Below are 26,743 nucleotides of genomic sequence, written 5' to 3' on the forward strand. Positions count from 1 at the left end.
GGGGGGGGGGGGGGGGGGGGGGCGCGGAGGTAGGGGGCGGAGGGCGTGAAGGGAGGGAAGGGGGGGGGGGGGGGGGTTGAATTTTTTATTATATATATATATTGCTTTTTAAAACAAAAATACATGAAAATCGTATGTGGGGGGGATTTTTTTTCTAAAAAAAATCATAATTTCTTACGTAGCAATAACCTGACACTAATTAGGCACTGACATGGTGGAATTTAATTTTGAGGGGTGAAATAAATACACTTTAAAGATGTTAAGGGGTAAATAAATAAAAGTTAAGTTTAAGTACTAAAATGAGTTTGGAGGACAAGTTCACAGAGGAAAAAGATGTATTTTCTCTATGAGAATTGTTACAATCATTTATGTAGTTTACCCATCAATGAATTTAGTACAACCCGTGAAAACCAAGATTAAAATCTCAGAAAAAACAATATCAGAAGGTTTCTTCTTATCTTCCTGAGATTTGTCGACAGAATTACCTAATACTTATAATTGGTAGGATGTAGCAATAACCCAAAAGAAAAGTTGAGGTATATGCAAGTGGCCCGACTATAACCTTTATACGGAAAATATTAGTGAAACTTTTTTTTATTTGGAATACACATTTCAATTTTATTATGATCGGAATTATTGTGCAACAACGGAACGGTTATACAGAATAATATTAGATTTCTTGAAATCACAAGTCAATATCCATGTGTGAAACATACAGAAAATCTTTGGGTAAGCACCGAACGTGCCTTACCCACATCTAATAGTACGACACAAGATCTTCCTAAATACAAAAACTGGACAATCAGCACTTCCAGTCTCATGTCTACTGAGTAAGGTCTTTGTGACTGTAGACAATTGCTTTATCGCCATCAACAATTTGTCCAGATCCCCTTGCAAGCCTATAGAAAATTGCAGCATTGCATAAAAAACTCACGTTCAAAATGCAGGATAAAATTCAATATGTTAATTGTTAGACGGTGTAACTTACACCGAAAATAAGTAAACAAGCTTAAGAAATTTTGAAGGAAGAAAAACTCCATAATAAATGAAGAAAGAAACGGCTGAAAAAAGCATCAAAGTAGGTACTGCACTCCACAACTTGTTACATATTTAAAACGGAAAAGTTACGAATATATCACTGAACTTTGATAAATGATACACATATACCTTCCGTCATACTTTAGGTACAAATATACCCTTGTCGTTAATGAAAAGGTACATATAAACCCCCTGAACTTTGATAAATGGTACAGATATACCCTCTATCATACTTTAGGTACAAATATACCCTTGCCATTAATGAAAAGGTACATATATACTCTTCTCAGTAATGGCAGGACACGTGTCACAATCATGTTCATTTGCCTTCTTTTAATTTAATAAATCCCAATCCCACCCCAAAACAATTCTAATTTAACCAACAATTCGATCCAAATAATAACCCAAACCCGACCCCGTTGATAAAAGCACGATCATGATCATGAACATTTCTTATGAGCATGTTGAATGCAACCGAGAGATTGCACAAGTTTAAGGTGAAGAAGGCTCACAAGCCGTCCAAAGGGCGCACTCCATGGGCGCTATTTTGGAGCCCTTTCATTAAAGGGCTCTTTTGTCATTTTATCTTTTATTTGTATTGTATTGTAAATAGAACATGTTAGATTGAAGAACACTTCTCTTGTGAGAGAGAGCTCCAAACCGAAACTAGGGCTTAGACAAGTGAGGATTCACTTGTGTTTGCATTTGATTGAAAATGTTGAGACGTGTGTGTAGTTAGGAATTAGAGTTTATAATTCCTATTTGTTAGTTACAAGAGTTTTGTAATCAATCGTTGTTGAGGCTCAGAGTTATTTAGTGAAGTTGGGGTTAAATCCTGTAGAGGTACAGGTCATGGTTTTTTACACCTTTTTGAGCTGAGTGTTTTCCACATAAAAATCATTGTATTCTTTACTTTCTGTTTTACTGCTTCATTGGAACACGTCAGTGGAACACATCCGGCAACCCGTGGTACTTGTGATATTTCGGCATTGGGACTTTAGAAGAAGAAGAGAGATCTTTTTAACAGGAAAATTTGGTCACGTAGATCTTCTATTTAGCCGGAATTCGTTGATTGCTCCGTACGAATTTACAATGGAAAAACTCAAAAAGAAAACTAGCTTTTGGTATCTTCACTAACTCGATTCAAGAGCGACTCCAAGGCGTTCCATCGATAAGCAACAGTTAGGCGAAAACAAGATAATCAGTAGGGCACAAATTCTTAACACCTTTGTTTTCTAGAATCAAGGTCTCCTCTTAGTAAATTCAAGTGAAGAGTTGGGATTTTCATTAAGGCTTCCCTCATATCTTCATATATGAGTTTGTATGAGTGTTCTAAGTGTATTTTATGGTTAGGACTCACGGATAGTAATCCAAAGCCGTACTAAGTTTTTGCTATTGATGTTAATTGCATGAGGTGAATTGGTAGTTCTTTTATAAGATGTGAAGTTTGGCGTTGTAGATATGGAGGAAAGGAAGAGTTCGGAGAAACACCATTCATTAGGAGCCCTCGGCGAGCTCGATGCTCGTCGTGTATTTGATAAATTGCTTCGATGACTTGAGCTTAATGTTGAGTTGCTACTACTAGTTTTATTATTGCCATTATAGTAGATTAAAGCTTTAACGGAAGAATTGATTCTTTGTAGTAGATCTAGAGTTGGAAACCCAGGTATGTAAGGCTAAAGCCTCTCGTTTTCCCTTTATGGCATGACTTCCTATTTGATGTTTCCCTCTACGAGTCCATGAACTCCGTTGATCATGAATCTCTATGAATTCCCATGCTATGAACTTCCATGATTATGTATTAGTTGCTGCCCCATTGATATAAGCTCACCATATCTCTTCGTCAAGTTCATAATTCCTCTTATGAGATGTCTAGTATCATGAATGTTAAAATGAAACACTATAGCATGACCTTCATTACATGTTCCTCTTCTATGAGTCCACGAGATCCTAGACTATGAAATGATAGGTGTCTCCATGTTATGTGCCTTATGATTATGGATTTATCTTAGATGTTGTCACTCCTGCTGTCATGACCTTTCATGTACCCTTATATGGTCTATAGTCCCTCTTATTGAAATGTCTATCTTCATGTATGCTAAAATGGAATATTCCCCAAAGTATTGCAATCACGAACAAGCTGTGTCGAATGAATCCCAAAGACTATTGCAATATATCCCAAGAATGCTAATGTATAGCTTAGATGTTCTGTGATTTATAACATCGTGCTAAGCACAAAGGCATGTATGTGGTAGCCAGTACCCCTTGTGGTTTCTGGCTGTCTGTGTATTGCATGAAGGCCTGTATGTGGTTCCAGTACCCCTTGTGGTTGACTGATCAACATGTATTCATGTGGCATCTATTACTGTTGAAATTTGATTTAGTTACTGCAGTAACTTTAAGCCTAATAAGTTGTTTAGATTAAGATGAAATTGAATTTTGAATTTTAGTTAGATTGTTTGAGTTATTGAGATTTCTTAGGTTTGTTCGAATTTTAAATTATGCAGATTTTTGTTTTAAATTCAACAACAACATACCCACCCAGTGTATTCCCATAAAGTGGGTGTAGGGAGAATAAAGTGTACGTAGTCCATACCACTAGCTCTGATGAAGTAGAGAGGTTGTTTTAGATAGACCCCGGTTCAGGACAGATTATTGTTTTAAGTTAGCTATTTAAAGCCCCTCAATGCTTAGTAAAATTATTAAAAGTCATATCAATCCGTTGAGAGTCATTTTAACCCCTTCTCTTTTTTCGACAAAGAATTTCAACCCCTTTTTCGTTGCCCTATCTTTTTAGAAAACAAACAATTACTTCCGACGATAGGACTGGCCTGTTATGTTATGCACGAAGGCCAAACGAGACAACAATAAGACTAAAATATTAGGTTAAAGCACCCAAGGGTGTGGCCTAATGGTTAAACGAAGTTGGGTTGAGCACCATGAGGTCTTAGGTTCAATTTCCAGTCGAGACAAACACTAGATGATTTCTTTCATCTGTTCTAGCCTTGATGGACAGATTTACCAGGTACCTGCTGCTGGTGGGAGGTGACAGGTATCCCGTGGAATTAGTCGAGGTCCGCGCAAGCTGGCCCGAACACCACGGTTATCACAAAAAAAAAAAAGATTAGGTTAAAGCACAATGATCCAAATATTTTAAGCTTAATGATCCAAGAATGATAAGTATAATGATCCATAAGATGTTATAGTATAAAGATCCAGAAGATGTTTATTCATAATAACCCAAAAGGTGTTACACTATAGTGATCTATATTCTATAAGATGTTTCCTAGTTCATAGATGTTACACTATAGTTATCTACATTCTATAAGATGTTTCCTAGTTCCTAGATGTTATCAGTATACAATGTTTTTATATCTCACTTATGCTTCAATATGTATCTTATGTTAATCTGTCTGATTTATCATATGAGTTTTATTCCATATGTACTCACATCCCTTTTACTGGAGGCATTGCACTCATGCTGCAGTTTAAGATGTACGGAGTAGCACACCACCTTGCTAGGCATCTATGTTGCACTTCAGCTATTGTTGGTAAGCCCCACTTATTACCTGGGGCCAAGTCTAGTATTCATGCATTGTAAATAGAGATTTGGGTAGATCGCGATCTTGTCTCGATACTTCCACAGTTCCCAGCTCGTCGTAGAGGCTTCATAGACCTGTGTTGATGTTGTCATATATGTACAGATGTTATGACTCATGTTTTAGCTGGGTCGCCAATTGTATGTTTCCGGCCCAAGGGCTTTTTCTATGTATATAAACAGATTTTTATGGAAGCATGTATGCTCTCACTCACATAATTTTCATGTTTATGTAAAGTTCTATGATTCATCTCTAATTGGTTCGTTGGGTTAAGGCATCGCATGCTGGTCCGCCTCATAGAGGTTTTAAGGGCAACCCGGTGCACTAAAGCTCCCGCTATGCACATGGTCTGGGGAAGGTTTAAGGCATGAAAGAATTGATTATACATGATTAATACTAACGTGAGTTTTCGATGACCAAATCTCGCTACTACATCGATGGTGTCGGTTAATGACACTTATTGGGTCTGTTGTTTTTGCACTCATACTACACTTGTTGCACTCTTTTTTGGGTGCAGATTCAGATCTGTGTACCAGTGGAGTTCGCAGAGCAGTGTGAGTCAGTAGTTGTCCATACTGAGAACTCGAGGTGAGTTGCCTGGCTGATCAGCAGCATTAGACTTTCTCTCTATCATTTCCTTTCTGTTTTTATTATTTCTAGATAATTATACTAGTCTATATCAAACTTGTATACTCCTTAGAGGCTGGAGAAAATTGAAGGAAAGGTGACTTTTAAGTCTTGAACGAAGGATTGGTAACATTGACCAACTTATAGGGTCAAACATTTGATTAATATTCTCAAAACTTTCTAATCTTTTCAAAATTACAAATCAACTCGCACCCCTCTTCAATCCAAATCAATCAGTCTCTCTCAATAGCTTCTCTCAACTGTCTCCCAACTAACAGTTCTGCAAAATTCTCCATTCAATCCCCGACGACTTCAACCTTCGGCGAAAAATATTCAGGCGAGTTCCCTTTCGACTTTCAACCGTCAATTGACGTGAAGACTTCTCCGGCGACAACAACTTCGAGTTTTTCGTCATCCCATTTCTTTTTTCACAGGTAAAAAATTATGAAGAAACAGAGGAACTTAAGCCAACTAATCTTCAAGTATTGAAATATGGACTAAATAAAACCCTAATTTCTGGCATTTCTTCTTCTTGTTATCGAACTATTGATTCAGATTTGTTAGTGATCTTTTTTCGCAGTTGATGTTTTTAGTGGAAACCCCTTCTTAGTGTGTGTATGTATGATGTGTTGGTATTGCTGGGTTAACTTATTGTTTGTCTTGGTAAAAATGGTGTTGCAATAGATGAAACATCTAATGCAACGGATGAAGACATCTGATGCAGCAGATAAAAATATTTGGAGCATTTGATGCACCAGATTAAAATCTGATGCAACAGATGAACAATCTAACAGATCATTCATCTATTGCGACAGACGACTCTTCTGTTTGGAAGAAATCTAAACAATATAAATCCAACAGATAACTCATTTTGCAACCGATGAGTGATATGTTTCAACAGGTCAGTGATCTATTTTTATTGTTTCCAACGGTTTACTCATCTATTGCAACAGGTCAGTTATATGTTGCAACAGATAACATACCTGGTGCAACAGATTAGTTATCTATTTTTATGGTTTCCAACAGATTACTCATCCGTTGCAACAGGTTGGTTATATGTTGCAACAGATAAACTACCTGGTGTAACAAATTAGTGATCTGTTTTTACTGTTTCCAACGAATTACTCTTCCTTACAACAGGTTAGTTATATGTTGCAACAGATAAACTACCTGGTGCAACAGATTAGAGATCTGGTTTTATTGTTTCCAATGGTTTACTTATCTGTTGCAACAAATCGATTATATGTTGCAACAGATAACATACCTGGTGCAACAAATTAGTGATCTGTTTTTACTGTTTCCAACGAATTACTCTTCCTTACAACAGGTTGGTTATATGTTGCAACAGATAAACTACCTGGTGCAACAGATTAGAGATCTGGTTTTATTGTTTCCAATGGTTTACTTATCTGTTGCAACAAATCGATTATATGTTGCAACAGATAACATACCTGGTGCAACAGATGTGGTCTGTTGGAACTGTTATTTTACCTTACCGTTGTGCATGTTAGATTTACTGTTATCCCTTTTTAATGATGCATTAATCAATTATAATCTATTTTATGTTCCTGTTAATTTAAGATAATATGGCTCGCAAAAGAAAAAAAACGAATCAAGTCCAAGTAAAGGAACAAATGCAGCACCTCGGCTACATCCACCACTCTATGAGCTTGCTTTACAAGTGTTATCTCAATCAGGAGCAGAAGATAATGAACACGGGGAGGAGAAATGTCTCAAAAGAGATGATCTAAATGCTAATAGCCCTTCCACTGAAGAGTTGATCAAAACCTTCAGCATTGATCATTATCCTATGAGAATGCAATGCGATGGTGCCACAAATTTAAATGCGATGGTGCCACAAATTTAACGGATAATTTCATGGTTAAGTTAGCCATGGAAAAATCTTTCGACGCCTTCAGAAAAATACTTTGAGAACAAAAATTGGATGTTTATTTCACGGAAAACTGCTTAGGGCAATATCTTGATTTGCCGGAGGACAACAATGGTCGTTTCCAGATGAAAATGGTATACGTTCTTCTCAAGCGTAGGTTTATGTATGAAAACAAAGACAAGATGGATGAAGTGTGGATAAATTACTGTGGCATGCCTATTTGTTCTGGTTAGAAGGAGTTTGTCATGGTTACCGGACTAAAATGTTATCCTCCTTCTCCTTCTCAAGTTATACCTACTCTGATCGGAAAAAAAGCACCCCGCACACCCAAAAAAGACAAACAAAAGTCGAGTGATCGTGATGACCTGGTGTCAATTGTTGGTCCAAGCTTCAAAAACAAAAATTTGATAGAAGCATTGAAAGGTAAAAGACTCTCAAAGAAGCACAAACAATCATTGTGCTTAGTTTGGTTTGTAAATAATATTGCTTAGTTTGGTTTGTACATAATATTCTTGGGCGAGAGATGTTAACAACAACATAAGCGTTGGTTTAATAAAGTTCTCCTAAGATCTTGAGGCATTTAACAGCTATCCTTGGGGTTATGAAAGCTTCAAAATGACTGTCCAATATTTGTTGACTCCGTTAACGCCAAACACAGTCAACTAATATAGCTTTCCATGGACCTTCATAGTAAATATTTCTTTTATCATGATATGATTCATCATTTTTTTATTCAATAATGTTTTTTATTTATTGGCGTTATGTTATAGGTTTGGGCATTTGAAGCCATTCCTTATTTGAGACAACAAGTGAACTACCATGAAGAAGTTTCCTGTCCAAGAATCCTGAGATGGTTGTTGGCCAAAACCGAAAGAAATGTAAAATTTCTTGATCTTTTCAACACCCCAAGGAAGCAGTAAGTTCAATTCTAATCAAGTTTTTGTTTTAATTAATGATTATTTTAAATGATTTCATCCTCATTCTAATATATGTACCGAGTTATTTTAGATTGTCCATCCGTGGCTTGTTCCGACCAATCGAGAGTTGAAGATGCTATTTTTTCTTACTATATGGTCTGTGCAAACTTTATCGGACCCTAAGGTTGTTGATGGAATAAAAATGAAATTGTTTGAAGCAACAGGTATCACAAGAAAAATAATTTTGAAGGGTGGGTTTGTTGTTGTTGACGATGGCAGTCGTAGTGGTAGTGGTAATGGTGCTGCTATTGGGGCTAATGATGCTCCTCTTACCGTTTTTGAAACAACAAGCCATTATGATTATGATCATACTGGTTGTACAGATTTTTCTCTAGATTTTTCCACATCTAGCGAATGTTCTGCATGTAAATGTCAAGACTACAAGGCGAAACACGATGGAGTGATTAATGCTATTAATGCACTAACTGCTTCTGTAAAGGAAATGGCATCTAAGAGGGGTGTCATTCCATCAAAGAGAATTTTATATCCACACTCCACTAGAGATCAAAGCGGCTAAGAGGAGAAGAAAAGATACTTTCAAGGCATTATCAAGCATCGAAAAAAGCAAAATTGCAACGTCTTTATCTTTGTCTTGCACCGATGTTCAGTATGCAAGGGCCACAGGAGAGCAGCATGAGCCGAAGAAGGTGAATGTACATCACTTGTTCCAACAAACAAACAGGCACATATTTGTTTCAACAGATGATGCATTTTCTGAAAATTATCAAATAGATATATACATCTATTGCAACAGTTGTCTAACCTATTGCATCAGATGCGTTATCTGTTGCAACAGATGAGTCATTTGTTTCGAAATTATCGTACTGCTCTGATTTACCTGTTTGCATTCGTCCCAACAGATGCTCCATTTGTTGCAACATAAGACACTTCTGTTGCAACAAATGGACAATCTGTTGTATATCTGTAATTAGCATTGACAATTCTGGCTTTCTAGGTGGATATCACAGTAGAAGCCACTGCTGAAGAGCATAATATCACAGTTGATAATCCATCAACTGCTTCCAAAGAAGAAGAAAAAGTGAAGCCTGTCAGTTCGGGAGAACAGAAGAATTACCTGTTTGAAAGGTTCAACATCTCGGATGAGGCTCCAAAAAAACTAACACAGTTGATCAACGACTATTCAGAATGGATTGCCGATGGGCTGTTAAAGCATCATGCCGACAGGTACATAAATCAATTTTTAAAGATATTGGTTTATACTATTTTGTTGTAAGAATGTGACATTAACACATATAAATTATCATATAGAAAACAAACTGAAAAACGCTACAAACTGAACGAATCAAGTCTTGGTTTTAATATGTTTGACTTTGTTGTTGCACATCTCGGAACGAAGAATTGGTTCTATTTAATGTCACAGCCCCAAACTTGCTGGAATAATGAGGTTTAAATGTCATACATATTACTATTAATTAATACTTTATTTAATTACATTTGCGTATTAATTTTTCGTCACGTAATCCAAAATGTTTAATAATATGTGCAGCACATCGATGTCATTTTTACTACCTCTGAAAGAAGGCGAAGTTTCAAACACAAGAACAATACAGATACACAACAAACAATTATTTGTACAAAGTTTACATCAATAAAGCCTACGATAGGTATTGTCAACAACAGCCGAAAGTTTCTCAAAATGAGGAACGCTTAATCAACATCATCAAAGGTTTTAGCATTCCAGCTGGCTTACCTTGGCATTTGGTCGACGAAGTGTACATCCCAATCAATTGTGGTGATGAATTCTATTGGGTGTTGGTTGTCGTCGTTCTAAAAGAGAGGCGCATCCGAGTTTATGACTCGATGTCGCGAAAGAGACGTTGCGAGCCTTCGTCTGAGATACAAAAGCTGGCCAAAATATTGCCTACTTACCTTGATATGAGTGATATTTTGGACCAAAAAGTTCGTACTAATTGGTGGACGATTGAAGCATACCGGGTTAAAAAGGGTAATCCATTTGATGTACAATATGTTGAAGGAATTGCTCAACAAACCATTGGTAGCCTGTAAGTATAAGTGTCATGATTTAGTTTCATTACATAAATTTCACAACACTTGCATGAACTGCAAGATATGGATTATCTGTTTTTTTAAAACGCAGGAATTGCAGTCCTTTTGTTGCCGCTTACGCTGAGTATTTGAGCGATGGATTACAAGTACCAAATGATGGACTGGATGCCGGATTACTCTACAAAAGATATGCTGCTCTTTTATGAAAATACGGAGAAGCGAAAGCTTAGACTAAGCCGTACGCAAGCGACATTAAAGATCCACGACGACCAAAGCCGAATTTCGTAACACCGGATGAAGAACAACTTGCCCATATTGATTAGATCTTCATAGCTTAAGTCCGTCAATGTAATAACCTATCCTCCTTGTTTTAACTTGTTGATTTATTTGTAGAGTAGATCATTTGTACCCATAATGATTATTTTTACATTTTATTTATTTGTTGAGTTACTTCATGTAATTTCTGAATGCTTCGACTTGTTTTATGTTGTCTATGAATATAATTTAATCCTTAGTTTTGAACATGTTAATTGAAATGGAATACTAGATTCAAATATCGCAACAGATAATACATCTGTTGCAACAAACGACATATCTTATCAAATAGATTTAGACATATGTTGCAACATAAGATGTAACACGTAGATCATTTGCTGGAAATTATATAACAAGTCTTCCTACTTTCTTGATTTTTTCCAACAGATTACCTATCAGTTGCAACAGATAGATTATATGTTGCAACAGATAGACTGGAAACATCTATTAATGCAACAGATGACCAACCTATTCCAACAGATAATCTGTCACAACAGGTATTATATCTGTTACAACATATATAAAATTTGTTGCATCATAAAAGTTCAACTTGGCCAGACCTAAAAATTATTGCCACTACATGTAAAGTGAAGTGGCAACAACAACAACAACAACAACAACAAACCCAGTGTATTCCCACTTAGTGGGGTCTGGGGGGGGTAAGATGTACGCAGTCCATACCTCTACCTCTGATGAAGTAAAGTGAAGTGGCTTGAAATGAAAAATTATTATCGTGTTCGTTTATGCCTTTGTACATATTCTTTTTTATACACGGGCTCCAACCATTTAGTTAGTACCCCATAAGCCCAAACCCATTACATCCTTCCCACAACGGCGTTGCACATACCGATGATTTTTGTGCCGGTCAGCAAACACTCAATGTATGCAAGCGAGTACGGCCCACATGCTGCACCGGTTTTATTTTTTGGGAGCTCGATGTTCTTATTTCGACCTTTAAAATCCCATGATTACTTCGTGAAGACTTCAGCCGGCAAATGATCCATCAGCTTACTCTGCGTCAATAATTTGGGCAACAAATGCAAGAGTGGTTGCATTTGGGATAAAAACGTGTCCTCGCTGAAGACAGGTAAGTTGCAGTCATAAACCGTAATCTTTCCCTCGTAGAGTAGTATCTCAACAGCGAGAAAATGTTTGACTTCCACGTTCATGACTGCAAGGATTCTCTTTGCCTTGGTCCAGCTCTTGTCATGTGGATATGGCCTTTCCCTCTAACATATTTAATCGTTTCTCCATCCCATTGGAACATAGAAACTAACTTATCAAATCCCGGGCCACTGGAATCAACTAGCTTATAAAGATTAGCGTACCTATCCTTGAAATTGTTGTAGAAGTTGAGGTCCATTATCCTATCGGCAGCATCATAAGCATCCGGGTATGGTAATTGCCTGCCCATCATGAGGCAGAAAATTTTATCAACATACTGTGGTACAAGAAGATAATTTTTAAATAGGTTAGTAATTGTAAGGAATAAAAATACAGCGGAAAGAATCCGATGTAGAGGGTTCTCTGAATCAGTTCACAGATTACCCAGCCAACGCAACTTATGCAATAGATGTGTATTATGTTGCAACAGATTACACATCTGTTGCGTAGATTCTTCTACGTGGAGTAGATTGGAAGGCTAGGTTAGCAAAAGTAAACTTACATTGTCCTCGTACCACAAACGCATATTTGTCATATTCGTGAAGTCTTTGGCGGCAAATGAATACATGGCGTATTCTTTTTTAACCTTCGTCCTGTCATTCATGATTTCTTCCAGTTCCTTCTTCTTCTCTATGCCAAGTGCTGCGAATATGTCCACCTTCTTCAGCGGCCCCTGAACTTCAACAATTCTTAGAGCGGAAGGAGTTGCAGTTTTTGCTATTTTCATAACGGAGAGAATTTGTCTAATTTTTCTTCTCTTCTTCCTAACCGCCACTGTAGGAGTGCATAACTCTCTCACCTCGTTGGATGGTGTGACACCCCTCCTGGATTTCAACTCCTCGGCAGTTTCAGCAATAGCCTCGCAGGTAATAGAGTTCGAGAAGAGTTCTATATTTGTTCTTTATTCTAAAAATTAGGGTTTTTTAGTTAATGATGAAAAAGAAGACTTTTAGTCGTATTGAATGGTACGTATATATATTGTAGTATCTTTTATTTAAAGTATTACGTATATATTGAATGGTACATATATATGTGTATATATCTTTTATTGACATATATATTTAACGTATATATGTGTATATGTTTTATAAATTAGTGTATAACTATATATATATTGTGTGTGTATATATTGTAGTATATTTTATTTAAATTAGTACGTATATATTGAATGATACGTATATATGTCTATATCTTCTATAGATGTATATATTAAACATATACATGCGTATATGTTTTATAAATTAGTATATAACTATTTATATAGTGAGTGTATATATGGTATAGACTTTTAATATATATATATATATATATCTATATATATTTATATTGTACTATATTTTATTTAAAGTAGTATGTATATATTGAATGATACGTATATATGTCTATATCTTCTACAGACGTATATATTTAACATATACATGTGTAGATGTTTTATAAATTAGTATATAACTATTTATATAGTGTGTGTGTATATTGTAGTGTATATATATATACACATACATATATATATTGTAGTATATATTATTTAAAGTAGTACGTATATATGTGTATATATCTTCTACAGACGTACATATTTAACGTATACTTTGTATATGTTTTATAAATTAGTATATAACTATATATATAGTGAGTGTATATATTGTAGTATATTTTATTTAAACTAGTACGTATATATGTGTATATATATCTTCTATTAACGTATATATTTAACGTATACATGTGTATATATTTTATAAATTAGAGTATAACTATATATATACTCTGTGTGTGTGTATATATATTGTGGTATATTTTATTTAAAATAGTACATATATATTGAATGATACGTATATATGTTTATATCTTCTATAGATGTATATATTTAACGTATACATGTGTATATGTTTTATAAATTAGTATATAACTATATATATAGTGTGTATATATTGTAGTATATTTTATTTAAAGTAGTACGTATATATTGAATGGTACGTATATATGTGTATATATCTTCTATAGACGTATATATTTAACGTATACATGTGTATATGTTTTATAAATTAGTTTATAACTATATACATAGTCTGTGTATATATTGTAGTATATATATATTGTAGTATATTTTATTTAAAGTAGTACATATGTATTGAATGGTACGAATATATGTGTATATATATTTTATAGACGTATACAGTTAACGTATACATGTGTATATGTTTTATAAATTAGTATATAGCTATATAGTGTGTGTGTGTATATATTGTAATATATATATTGTAGTATATTTTATTTAAAGTAGGGATGCTACAGGAGATCGCAGGCTGAGGAGGGCGTTGCTGCTGCCGGTTGAAGATTGGCCGGCTGACCATACAAATAATAATGATGATAATAATAATAATTAAGCTTTTTTATCTTTTAATTATGTATTTTTATTTTTTTTGTTTAATAAAAAAATTATGTTTGATGCATTTGACGTTTTAAATCTTATTTAATTTCCATGTTGTCTATTTCTTTTTCTCAACGAATGACATGTATACAATTAAGGAATAATTTGAATCCAGTATCAATAGGAAGATATCAACATATGAGTTAAGTTATCTGTTGGGTTTGTGACAAGAGTTGCATTGTGTTGTTTGAAAGAGATTATTCATCTGTTGCAACAAAATAATTATCTGTTGCAACAGATAAATATTCTTTTGCAACAGATATATATTCTTGTGCAATAGATTATTTATTTGTTGAAACAGATCGGTAATCTGGTGCAACAGATTATTAATCTGTTGCAACAGAAACCCATCTATTCGATTCATATTACGGGCAACATGAGCCTACTGTTGCAACAGAACATTTATCTGGTGCCATAGATGATGGATCTGTTTAAACAGATTGTTCTTACGTTTCATTCATGTTTGCGTGCTAGCTATTGTTGAAAAAACATCATACTAGCAGTTACCCATATGACAAATTCAACTAAAAAACATAATTTGACTTACCAAAGTCTTCTCTCAATTAAATGCCAAAGTTGAAAGTGATGTACGAAACAAAATTTGACATAAGAAATTGGTTAAAGAGCAGTAGTTGCGGTAACAACAACAATGGTCAACAAGAAGAATATGAAGATGATAATGAAGTATAAAATGATGATAATGAATCAGAAGATGATGAACAAAGCAGCAACAACAATGAACAACAAATATCGCGAAGAGAGAAAATAACAACGGATGAGGAGAGAGAAAAACGCGCCTTTTTTTCCTTCGTTTCCCGTTACATTAACTAACATTTAGATCAAAGTGTAAATTTTAAAAATTGTGGGTTATTTTGAAATTTTCCAAACTTTCTTAATCTATAATTAAGTAATTGTCACCTCCACTCATTTATTAAGACTTGTGTCACCTACACCTAATTTTAGAACTTTTTTGTCACCTGTAGCCCAAAGCCCCTAGAGGCTATTGTATCTGTGACTCTAGGTTTTGGGGGTGAATTTTGTTACTTCTGTATTTTTATGATTATCAAACTATAGATGACTTATTCATGTCTCTGACACTTTTGCTTTCCGGTTAATTGTTAATAATGTTTTGAAATCAGTAGGGTTTGCCTACTGGTTTAGGGGTCGATGCTATTTGATTTTTGGGTCGTGACAATTTCCTTGTGGTATTAAGCCCATTATGAGTTACTGGATGCTGGTAACTGTTATCCATCTTTTCTACTTCACTCAACAGACAGCTCAAGAACTTAAACCTCTTAGTTACTTAAACGATATGAACTAGCTAAGGAGTTTTGTGATGTATGTCCTTTGGCCTACGAGATCCTAATCTTGCCAAGGAGGAAAAGGCAAAGAAGTTCAGGCTGGATGTGCGCTGAGATCTGGCTGCACTAGGTCTAAAAGACAGGTTTGGTCGAGAAAAAACAAGTGTGGGCAGTCAGTCACATATGATCCTTTAATGAAGTAATAACAAAGTTATGATGCAGACAGACAAAAATAGAATCAACAAGTTGTAGCAAATGCAATGAAGCTGAAGGACATGTCTTATAGGAAAGAAACGGGATCTAGGTCAAGTTGAGAGAATTCGTTTTCGACAAACATAAGGAGATTAAACTGACAACATCATCTTCTTTACTTCTATTTTCTCTTTCATCACAAGGGATACATGTCTCGCCAAAGAGATTTGAGAAAACTCAGTTTTGTTTTTTCAGAAGGAAATCTCTCAAGAGTGGTAGCTTTCGAGATAGGACTTGAAGCCAGAAAGATGTAAAAGAGGGATTGAAATGAAAAGGCAGTTGATCGCACACATACCATTTAGTTGTTAGTAATCCTTCAACTCCAACCGGGCCACGAGCGTGAATACGACCAGTACTAATGCCTACCTATTCACCCAAAAACAAGCATGATACACAGAAATATGAAACTATGACGTCAAAAGATAAATTCCAGTCATTGATAGATTACATACCTCTGCACCAAGTCCAAAGCGGAACCCATCACTAAATCTTGTGCTTGCATTATGAAACACAGCAGCACTGAAAAGTGAAAATCAAATGTATTTAACTCATAAGTGGACATGATATTACTATTTCCAACAATGAGTAGAACTTATTATTGGGAACCAATGAAATGCTAGAGGTCTTATCTTAGGCTTCATTTGTTTACACCTAATAGAGGCCTGAATTTAAATGGTTCAAACTTAAGCCCATTGTTCATTTGTTTTTTGAAAAAAAAAAAAAAAGGTTCTCTTAATAGGTCTGAAAGTATCTGATTCGGTCAGATTTCAGAAAGAGTCTTAACACCATTCAGACTCTTTTAAACACGGTAATTTATTTACGTAGAAAGCTTGCAGGTCGTTTTGTTTCTCTTGGACATAAAATCATGCCTACCTTTCCTCTCTTCTCCTAGTATCAGTTGGCTACTCAAAATCCCCTTGAACTGGTAAGATTTCAGCAGTGTTATCAGAGGCGCGCTTAAGTCCTAAAGCGAGGCTCAAAACATGTTAGAGCTTCGCCTCCCTTAATGTGCACTTCAATGTCATCATAAATTTTCAAGGCATACTTTTCCTAGTCAATGAGCCTCTTCTAAAGAGACGACACTTATCAATTGATATTTCACTTTATTGTAATTTTTTTCAATTTCGTTGTTCATATATTTGTCATTCATGCTTAATTATTAATGTTGGACTAAACATATATATTTGTATTTTTCTCCCTTTGTGCTTTTTTCATTAAAGCCAACGCTTTATTCGAGTTTTGTCATTTCAGAACTTTTTACAAGTACATTGTTTAATACACAAACATGCCCTTTAATTTGGCATCAAATCACATCTATGACCTCCAACTTTGGATGTGGACAAGTAGACACTTAAACTTGTATAAAGTTGAACAAGTAGACACGCACGTCTTATGTGGCATAATACACATAGGATGCCATGTAGGACAAGAATTGGCCATATAAGACTCCACATAGGACATATGTATCTACTTGTTCAACTTTATACAAGTTTTAAGTGCTTACTTGTGCATACCCAAAGTTGGAGGCCATAAATGTGATTTGATGCCAAGTTAAAGGACATGTTTATGTATTTCATTTGTCATATTCAAAATATTATTCAAGAACTCAATTTTGTGGCATAAAGTTCTTGATTCAATGAAGTGCACAAACTGTAAGAAATATACGAAAAGAATATTATTGAATTGTTTTTCTATATTATTACACTGAAACCCTATTTATAGACACTACATTCCAATCCTTTTCCAAATAGGACACTACATTACAATCATTTTCTGAGTAGGATTCTATACATTATTCTTATTCCTACTCATATTCTAACACTCCCTCCCAAGATGGCGCATACAGGTCATATGTACGGAGCTTGTTATAAATGTATTTAATACGAGGACAAGTGAGGGACTTGGTGAAAATATCTGCAAGTTGATCACTCGATTTCACAAATTTTGTAACAATATCTTTGGAAAGTATTCTCTCTCACAAAGTGACAATCAATCTCAATGTACTTAGTCCTCTCATGAAATACCGAAGTTGATGTGACAGGAAGAGCCCTTTGTTATCAGTTATCAGACCCAAGTCCCATTTGGCTGATTTATCCAAATTTTAGCTCTCTCAACAATTGTTTAATCCAAACTAGCTCATAAGTGGCTACCGCCATTGCTTAATATTATGCTTCTGCGCTAGATCGAGCAACCATACTCGGTTTTGTACTCTTCCAAGACACCAAATTACATCCTTCTGAAACACAATATTCGAATGTAGAATGTCTATCACAAGGTGATCATGCCCAATCAGTGTTTGTATATCCAATGAATTGCTTATGACCTCGATCCTTGAAGAGTAGTCTTTTACTTGGTATTGACTTAACATATCGCAAAATACAAACAACTGCATACCACTGACTATCAGAGGGAAAATCCATATACTGACTTACAACACTCACAGGATGGGAAATGTCAGGTTTGGTCACTACGAGATAATTCAACTTACCAGCCAGACGCCTATATCTTCCAGGATCACTGAGTGATGCCCCTGTCTTGGCAGGAGTTTAATATTTGGATCCATGGGAGTGTCAATGGGTTTACATCCCATTATTCCTGTCTCCTCGAGAATGTCTAACACATACTTGCATTGCGAAACTACAACACTTGATCAGGACTGAGCAACTTCAATACCTATAAAATAACAATACCCTAAGATCGAACGACTCTACAAGGACTACAAATATCAGAGTGAACAAAGGAAAAGATAGACTCTACACGACTCTCAGTACTACGTTGAAAGGTAGTGCAGTGTGTTTCCCAAGTTGGCACGACTCACAATCTAATATGGATAGACTAAACTAACGAGGCACCATCTTTTATAGCTTGAACAAGCTAGGATATCCCAAACATTTGTGATTTACATAAGGAGAATTTGTAATTGGACATGCAATGGAAGTGTTAGGAGAGGTAAGATGGTAGTGCTTGTGATTCATATCCTACACCAATTGTTTGTCTCGTACTACAGTCATGCATGACAAAAAAGTCCTCAAGAAATAGTATGCCACAATTTAGGGCACGAATCAAACAACTGACCGGTGCAAGATTAAAAAGACAACCACGAACATAAAGAACAAAATTTAAAGTGACAGAGGATGGGGCATTAGCTTATCCAACTCCTTTTGCTTTAGTTTGGTTATCATTTTCTAAGGCAGCCGAAAGATATTATGAATAAACAATATTTGACAAAAGTGATCTATCACCAGAAATATGATCAGAAGCACCAGAGTCCACAATCGATGATACAAAGGTAGGAGTATACAGTTGTGGCTGCAGGTAGAGATATCAGCTTACTTGCTCGAAACTGAAGATACTCATTATATTTCTTTTGAGATAAATCCACCCATTGAATACCTTGGCGTTAGACTGAACAACATGAGCATATTTAGGTGATCGATCATGCAAAAAATAGCATATTTCACGAGTATGTCCAAGCCTATTACAATAACTACACTTAGGTTAAGAATAACCTACATCAAGAGTGTGTCCAAGCCTCTTACAATAATTACACCTACATCGAGATCCTCCAAAACAACTTCCCCCTCGTCAATTCTTCATGGAATGTGACCTTTGATTTTCTAATCTCCTCATTAAGGGTTCAGACTTAATCATAGGACAAAACCAAAAGTAGTGATGAACGTTTGCAAAAATTGTACTGAACCGTTAGAAAAATCAAAAGTGGTCTAACAAATCTCGCCGAAAAACTAACAAAGGAGCCAATAATGGTGTCAGTTTTTGCACAAAACTGATGGAAACAGATGATGAGGCAAATCAGCCTTGACAGTTGCCGAAATTTGACACATGGTGACCCGTCTTATTGAGTTTCTCATCAATCTCTGATGTCACGTAAGAAACATAAGAGAAGAATATTATTGAATTATGTATCTACATTATTGCACTTAAACCCTACTAATAGATACTATATTCTAATTTTTTTTCAAATAGGACATTACATTACAATCCTTTTCCAAGCGGGACTCTACATATTATTTTTGTTTCTACTCATAGTGTAATGACCCTTCAAGTCATTTTTCATATTTCCGCTTATTTCGTTGTTAGAGCTTTCCTATAGCTGGAATTGACAGTTTGGTTGCCGGGTAGTTCGTTTGGTTTTAGAGCCAATTCCCTATTTTGAAGTCTTCGCTTGTCCCAAATGGCCACCAGGCGAAAACTTCAGTTAAACAACCTCATATGACAATTCTGACTATTCCAACAGCTTCAGAGTGTCGATTTTAGGCCAGGTGAACTCTTGATTCGGGTCCCGAGGCACCCGGACTCATTTCGACCTATTGGTTGGAAAGTTAATAAAATGGAAATAGGGTGTGGGACCACTTTTTTGTCGAAACAACCTCAGATGAAAATTTCGACAGCGCCATTGATTCCGAAACGTCGAATTTGATATGGTTGAATAGTTCATTTGCGTATAAGATTTCAGATGAATCCCAAGAGCTTGGTGGAGACTTGAAAAATTTCAAGTCTTGGTTGTATCTGGTCACTCACAATCGCGAGCGAGGGGTCGCGATCGCGATACCCGTGGCAGGCACCATGTACCACGATCGCGGTGCCAAGTCGCGATAGCAACTCATCCTGGCAGTCACAAATTGTGGACTCACCCGAGCACCTCAGATGGGTAATAGTCCCTTTGTGCCCGATTTTGCCCATTCTTCATCCATTCCAAGAAAGCTAAACCCCTAAATAGTGAGATAGCTTAAAATTAGATCTTGTGGGTGGTTTGGGAGCTTGGCTAACGCTTGATTTTGTGATTCTCCTTCAATTTGTGGTAAGATTTTGCATTTTCATGGTAGATTTTCTCATTTCTTATTCAAAATCCCTAAAACCTTGGAGGCTTGATTTTAGCCCCAAACTAGCTCGAATTTCACCCATTTTTTGGGGAAATGACTGCTTGAGCATGGAACATTGGGTTGGTTTCGAAAATGCAATTTTCGTAAATAGAACCCACATGAGATTTTGGTGTGATTTTTGGACCCAAAGCACAATGGTGCAATGAGTATCATTACTCTCATATTGATGAGTAGAATGTGATTTTGATAGCTTGGTATCTTGCGGAAGATTCTCGAAAGGGAAAACCGGTGATTTAATAGATCTTTGAGCCTTCTTCGGCGTCCAGGTAGGCTAGGTATTACCCCTTGTTAGATTGAGCTAATTCATAGTATATTGATGATATTGTGTTAGATTTGGGATGGCTTCTAGGTGTTTGTATGATAAATTGCTTTACTTGGGTTAGTTGGACCGTTTAGGCTATTTTAGATCTCGCTCTTGGGCATAATTAGCCTAGTTAACCATACCTTAGGTGAAATTGACCTTGTAGGCTCTTGTTTAGGATAGAAATGCTTTAGTTACTCAACTAATGAGGAGTTTGCCTTAGTCCCTTGAGTTAAGGGTGGAAATTACCCTAGTTGCCATTACCTTGAGTGGAATCGGACTTAGTCGCTCTCTATTGGGAGGAATTGCTACCCTAGGGCTAGTTATGGCTTATTCAGCATCTAATAGTGGATTTAGATATCTTAGCCTAGTCTGGGGTAGACATTACTTGGTAAAGAATTTCGGGGATTTAGAAGTGGGCTCTTAAACCCATCTTAGGTCAAGACTTTTGTTAGCTATTGAAGGCCTTTTATAGGCTTGTGTACATCTAGGAATGTTTATTGCGGTGATACTAAGATGCCTTGACACTTGATGGTTATGACGGATTGACGTAAGGGATAATGTTTATTAGTTATGCCATGAATAAGTTATTGATGAAGCTAATGATGACCTATTGAATGTGCTATTGATTGAACTATTGAATAGGCCATTGAATAAGCTAGTGACCATGTAAATTGACTATGCTAGTGATCATGTTATTAGTTATGTTAATGTTCATGCTTATTGATTATATTAGCGATTATGCTGGAGATCATGCCTCGATTATGATTAGTAATCATGCTAAATAGCTATGCTAGCGGCTATTCTATCGTATACTCTAATGATTATGCTAGTGGCCATTAGGCTTGGCAAGGGACCGGAACTGGTACGGACAAAACGGTGTAATCGAAATCGGTAACGATGCTGGTACAGCCTTAATGGTGTATTGAACCAGAACCAGTACAACCGGAACGGGTCTATCGGAATATTTGGACGTTCCACCCCGGTCTGTTGGTTACTGGTGTAGCACCGAGTCGGACCGTACCGGTAACCGAAGTTTAACGTTTTTTTAAAATTTAAATTATATTTATATAACATTTCATATAAATATAATTAAATATATTTTATATATAATAAGCAACAGTATTATAATTTTAAACAGTATTAAGTGTTAAGTGCTTATATAAACATTATGAGTTATAATGTTATAATATAATACTTATATAAGATTTATATAATTTATATTAAGTATTAAGTATTATAATATTATATATTATATTTATATATTCTAACCTTATAATTTATATTAACTGCTTATATAATTTAAAACTATATATTATATATTATACTATTATAATTATAATTTACATATTCTAACGTTATAAGTTAGAATTAATGTTAAGTGCTTATATAAACGTTAGGAGTTATAACGTTATAATATAATACTTACATAAGATTGATATAATTTCTATTAAGTATTAAGTATTATAATATTATATATTACAACACAACAACAAACCCAGTGTATTCCCACAAAGTGGGGTTTGGGAAGGGTAAGATGTACGCAGTCCATACCGCTACCTCCGAAGAAGTAGAGAGGTTGTTTCCGATAGACCCCCGGCTCAAGATAAAGAATAGTAAACAAGGGGATGGATGACATAACAGAAATAAGGAATAAGAAGTAATAAAATAAAAATCAGAGAAATACGAAATACGAGAAATAAGGGCAACATGAAAAGAGAAAATAGGATCTAAGAAATAGGACACCCATCTAGTAGTAACATACACTCACATACCAAAGACACCTATGTACACAATCCTAGGATTACAAACCCCGCTACACAAGATCTCTCTTGACTGCTTGCTACAACCCACACACTCACACTAGCCTTCTACCCTTATCCGCGACCTTCACGCCTTCCTATCTAGGGTCATGTCCTCAGTGAGCTGAAGTTGCTCCATGTCATGTCTAATCACCTCCCTCCAGTATTTTTTAGGCATACCTCTACTCCTCCTGAAGCCATCCAAAGCAAGCCTCTCACACTTACAAACTGGGGCATCCGCGCCCCTTCTCATCACATGCCTAAACCATCTCAGCCTTCCTTCCCGCATCTAGTCCTCCACCGAAGCCACTCCCACCTTCTCCTGGATAAACTCATTCCTAACTTTGTCCCCTCTAGTAAGCCCACACATCAAACGCAACATTCTCATTTCTGCCACCTTCAATTTTTGGATATGGGAGTGCTTGACTGGCCAACACTCCGCTCTATACAACATGGTCGGACGGACTGCCACTCTATAGAATTTGCCTTTAAGCTTAAGGGCCACCATCTTATCACACAACACTCCTAAGGCGAGCCTCCACTTCATCCAACCTGCTCCAATATGTTTAGAGACATCCTCATCAATCTCACCATTCCCCGAAATCTTAGACCCAAGATACTTAAAACTATCCCTCTTACAAACAACCTCACCACCACGTCGTCCTCCTGCCTCAAGTCACTAAATTTCAACAACAACAACAGCAACAAACCCAGTGTATTCCCACAAAGTGAGGTCTGGGGAGAATAAGATGTATGCAGTTCATACCGCTACCTCCGAAGTAGTAGAGAGGTTTTCGATAGACCCTCGACTCAAGATAAAAAATACTAAACAAGGGGATGAATGACATAACAGAAATAAAAAGTAAGAAATGATAAAATAGAAATCAAAGCAATACGAAATACGAGAAATAAGGGCAACACAAAATAAGAAAATAGGAACTAAGAAATAAGGAATATGAAACTCACCTAGTAGTAACATATACGCACAAACCAAAGACACTTATGTACACAGTCCTAGGATTACTAACCTGGCTACACCAGGTCTCTCCCGACTGCTAGCTACAACCCACACACTCACACTAGCCTTCTACTCTTATCCGCGACCTCCATACCTTCCTATCTAGGGTCATGTCCTCAGTAAGTTGCAACTGCTTCATGTCATGTCTAATACCTCCCTCTAGTATTTCTTCAGCCTACCTCTACTCCTCCTGAAGCAATCCAATGCTAGCCTCTCACACCTACGAACTGGGGCATTCGCGCCCCTCCTCATCACATGCCTAAACCATCTCAGCCTTCCTTCCCGCATCTTGTTCTCCACCGAAGCCACTCATACCTTCCCGCTACTTTGTAAACCTCCGTATTCACCCACTTCTCCTCTTCATCTTTACTCGCAATCAACTTAACATACACCCCCTTCTTAATCTCCACTTTTTTCTTCACTTCTTCGTTCCACAACCAGTCCCCCTTATAACGTCCTGCCCGACCCCTCGAAACACCCAACACTTCCCTAGCAGTCTCCATGATGCAGCTGGCAGCCCTATCCCACATAACATCCAAGTCCCCCCACACTCCCACACCCCCAACAAGTCACTAAACGTGTATTCCAAATACTCCGTCTTAGACCTACTCAACCTAAACCCTTTAGACTCAAAGGTTTGCCTCCAAACCTCCAATTAGTCGTTTACACCCCCCGCGTCTCATCAATCAGCACTAGATTATCCGCAAATAACATACACCAAGGCACCTCGTCCTGAATACTCCACGTCAACACGTCCAACACCAACGCAAAAAGGAACGGACTAAGAGTCGATCCCTGATGCAACCCTGTCTCGACCAGAAAATGCTCTGAGTCTCCTCTCACCATCCTCACCCGGGTCTTCCCTCCATCGTACATGTCCTTAATAACTTTGATGTACGCCACCGAGACCCCTCTTACATCCAAGCATCTCTAATGAACCTCCCTTGAGATTTTATCATATGCCTTATCCAGGTCGATGAACACCATGTGTAAATCCCTCTTCCTTTCTCTATACTGCTCCACCAATCTCCTCACCAGGTGGATTGCCTCTGCCGTCGAGCGACCAGGCAACAATCCAAATCGATTCTCCGAAACGGACACGACCCTCCTCAATATCCGCTCAACTACTCTCCCAAATCTTCATAGTGTGACTCAGCAACTTAATACCCCTATAGTTGTTGCAACTCTGAACGTCACCCTTGTTTTTATACAACGGAATCATCGTACTCCATCTCCAAGCCTCAGGCAATTATTGAAACTCTACTTCATTCCCGAGGAAAGCCAAGAATCCGCTCTTTGAAAAGCTTCCCCGGCTGACATTTACTTTGGAAGGCTCGTAGCTACTTATGGATCAAATGCCATCATTTATCCTCAAATGGTGGGTGTCACATCCACAAGAGTTGCACTTCCTCTTGAATTCACGCGATCTTGAAAATGTCGTTAAACAGATCATTCAACCACCTTAAACCTGCCACACCAGTATACTTCCAAAAATCCACCGAAATATCGTTAGGCCCTGTCGTCCTACCCCTCCGCATCCTACGAATCGCCTCTCTAACCTCCTCAACCTTAAAACACCTAGAGTAACTGAGATCACGGCTCTCCTCCGAGTGCTCCAGCTCCCCTAACTCAATGCCTCTGTCCCCCTCCTCGTTCAAAAGTCTATGATAGTACTCCTAACATCTCTTCTTAATGTCAACATCCTCCACCAAAACACTACCATCCTCCCCCTTAATGCACTTCACTTGATCGAGGTCATGACCCTTCCGCTCCCTGGCCTTAGCAAGCCTATACAACCTCTTTTCCCCGTCTTTCTCCTCTAACCCTGCATACAAGCTCTCGAATGCTGCTGACTTAGCAGCCGTAACTACCAACTTAGCCTCATTCCTTGCCACTTTGTAAACCTCCCTATTCACCCGTTTCTCCTCTTCATCTTTACTCTCAATCAACTTAACATACGCCCCCTTCTTAAACTCAACTTCCTTCTTCACTTCATCATTCCACCACCAGTCCCTCTTATGACGTCCTGTCCGACCCCTCAAAACACAACACTTCTCTAGCAGTCTCCGTGATGCAGCTGGCCGCCCTATCCCACAAAACATCCACGTCCCCCTGCACTCCCACACCCCCATTCCCGCCACCTTATCCCCTATCTCCAGAGCACTAACTTGCGTCAAGCCACCCCACTTATATATTATATTTATATATTCTAACATTATAATTTATATTAACAGCTTATACAATTTAAAATTATATATTATAATGTTATTTATTCTAACGTTATAACTTACAACTTTATATATTCTAACGTGAACTTAAAAACAGTTTTTTGGCTACTAATTAAAAAAAAATTCAAATGTTTTTCGGGCCGGCGCTGGACCGAAACCGAGTCAACCGGAATCGCAACCACCGAAAAATATCCTTGGTCCACACCAGTACCAAATTCCGGGCCGTTGGGTACCAGGTATACCGGTTCCAACCAGTACTATCGCATTACCGGTACCAAAGCGTGACCAGACCATACCAATCCGAAAAACTCCGATCTGCTGCCACCCCTAGTGGCCATGGTAATGATGACATAGTTACCGATACAAGTTCGGATATTGATTATGCTATGAATTATACAAATACCGGTTCAAGTTTAGATAATGATGATGATATCGATTATTTATACCCGGAGCAAGTCCGGGGGATGGCTATGATATTGATGACGATAACTGATAATGTTGGTGATGATATGGAGAATAATATTTATGATGATATTGTTGATTATACTAACTGGTTTGAGTCCTGATATGCACATTATACTTCGATGATATACTTATTATAATATGACAATATTGGGGTGCGAGATTAACAATAGTGATTCTAGCTAAGACTGAAAATGTGAAAATGTTTATAATGTGACATGACAAGAATAAATTTAGTGATACCATAATTAATAGTAAATGATGATTAGTTGATAAATAATGGCTAGATATTCGGTGGTTGGTAAATGACGGTGGCGGGTTGTACTATCTTGTTTGTACCTTCCAGGCTAATAGGGGCTTGCGATGGGTTATTTAATTTTCCGCACTAATTGCCTTATGAAGGCCAATTTTATA

The 26,743-nt window shown here is 36.9% G+C and overlaps 1 protein-coding gene across 4 annotated transcripts in view; it reads right to left on the minus strand.

Annotated features, from left to right (window-relative positions):
- Window positions 1–588: 588 nt before the first annotated feature.
- LOC107838979 (delta-1-pyrroline-5-carboxylate synthase) overlaps window positions 589–26,743 on the minus strand; it is a 79,633-nt gene continuing 53,478 nt past the window's right edge. For 2 of the 4 annotated variants that reach the window (XM_047395332.1, XM_047395331.1), the window contains 4 exons: window positions 16,070–16,136; window positions 15,913–15,983; window positions 11,804–11,881; window positions 589–899 (listed from right to left, as the gene is read on the minus strand). In XM_047395332.1, coding sequence (XP_047251288.1) covers window positions 824–899; window positions 11,804–11,881; window positions 15,913–15,983; window positions 16,070–16,136 — 292 coding nt within the window. In that variant the 3' untranslated portion in view covers window positions 589–823. The remainder of the gene's footprint in view (window positions 900–11,803; window positions 11,882–15,912; window positions 15,984–16,069; window positions 16,137–26,743) is intronic. The other 2 variants (XM_016682294.2, XM_047395333.1) reach the window with 1 other exon arrangement.

Source organism: Capsicum annuum, chromosome 8 (assembly GCF_002878395.1).
Source record: "Capsicum annuum cultivar UCD-10X-F1 chromosome 8, UCD10Xv1.1, whole genome shotgun sequence".
NCBI classification, from domain to species: Eukaryota; Viridiplantae; Streptophyta; class Magnoliopsida; order Solanales; family Solanaceae; genus Capsicum; species Capsicum annuum.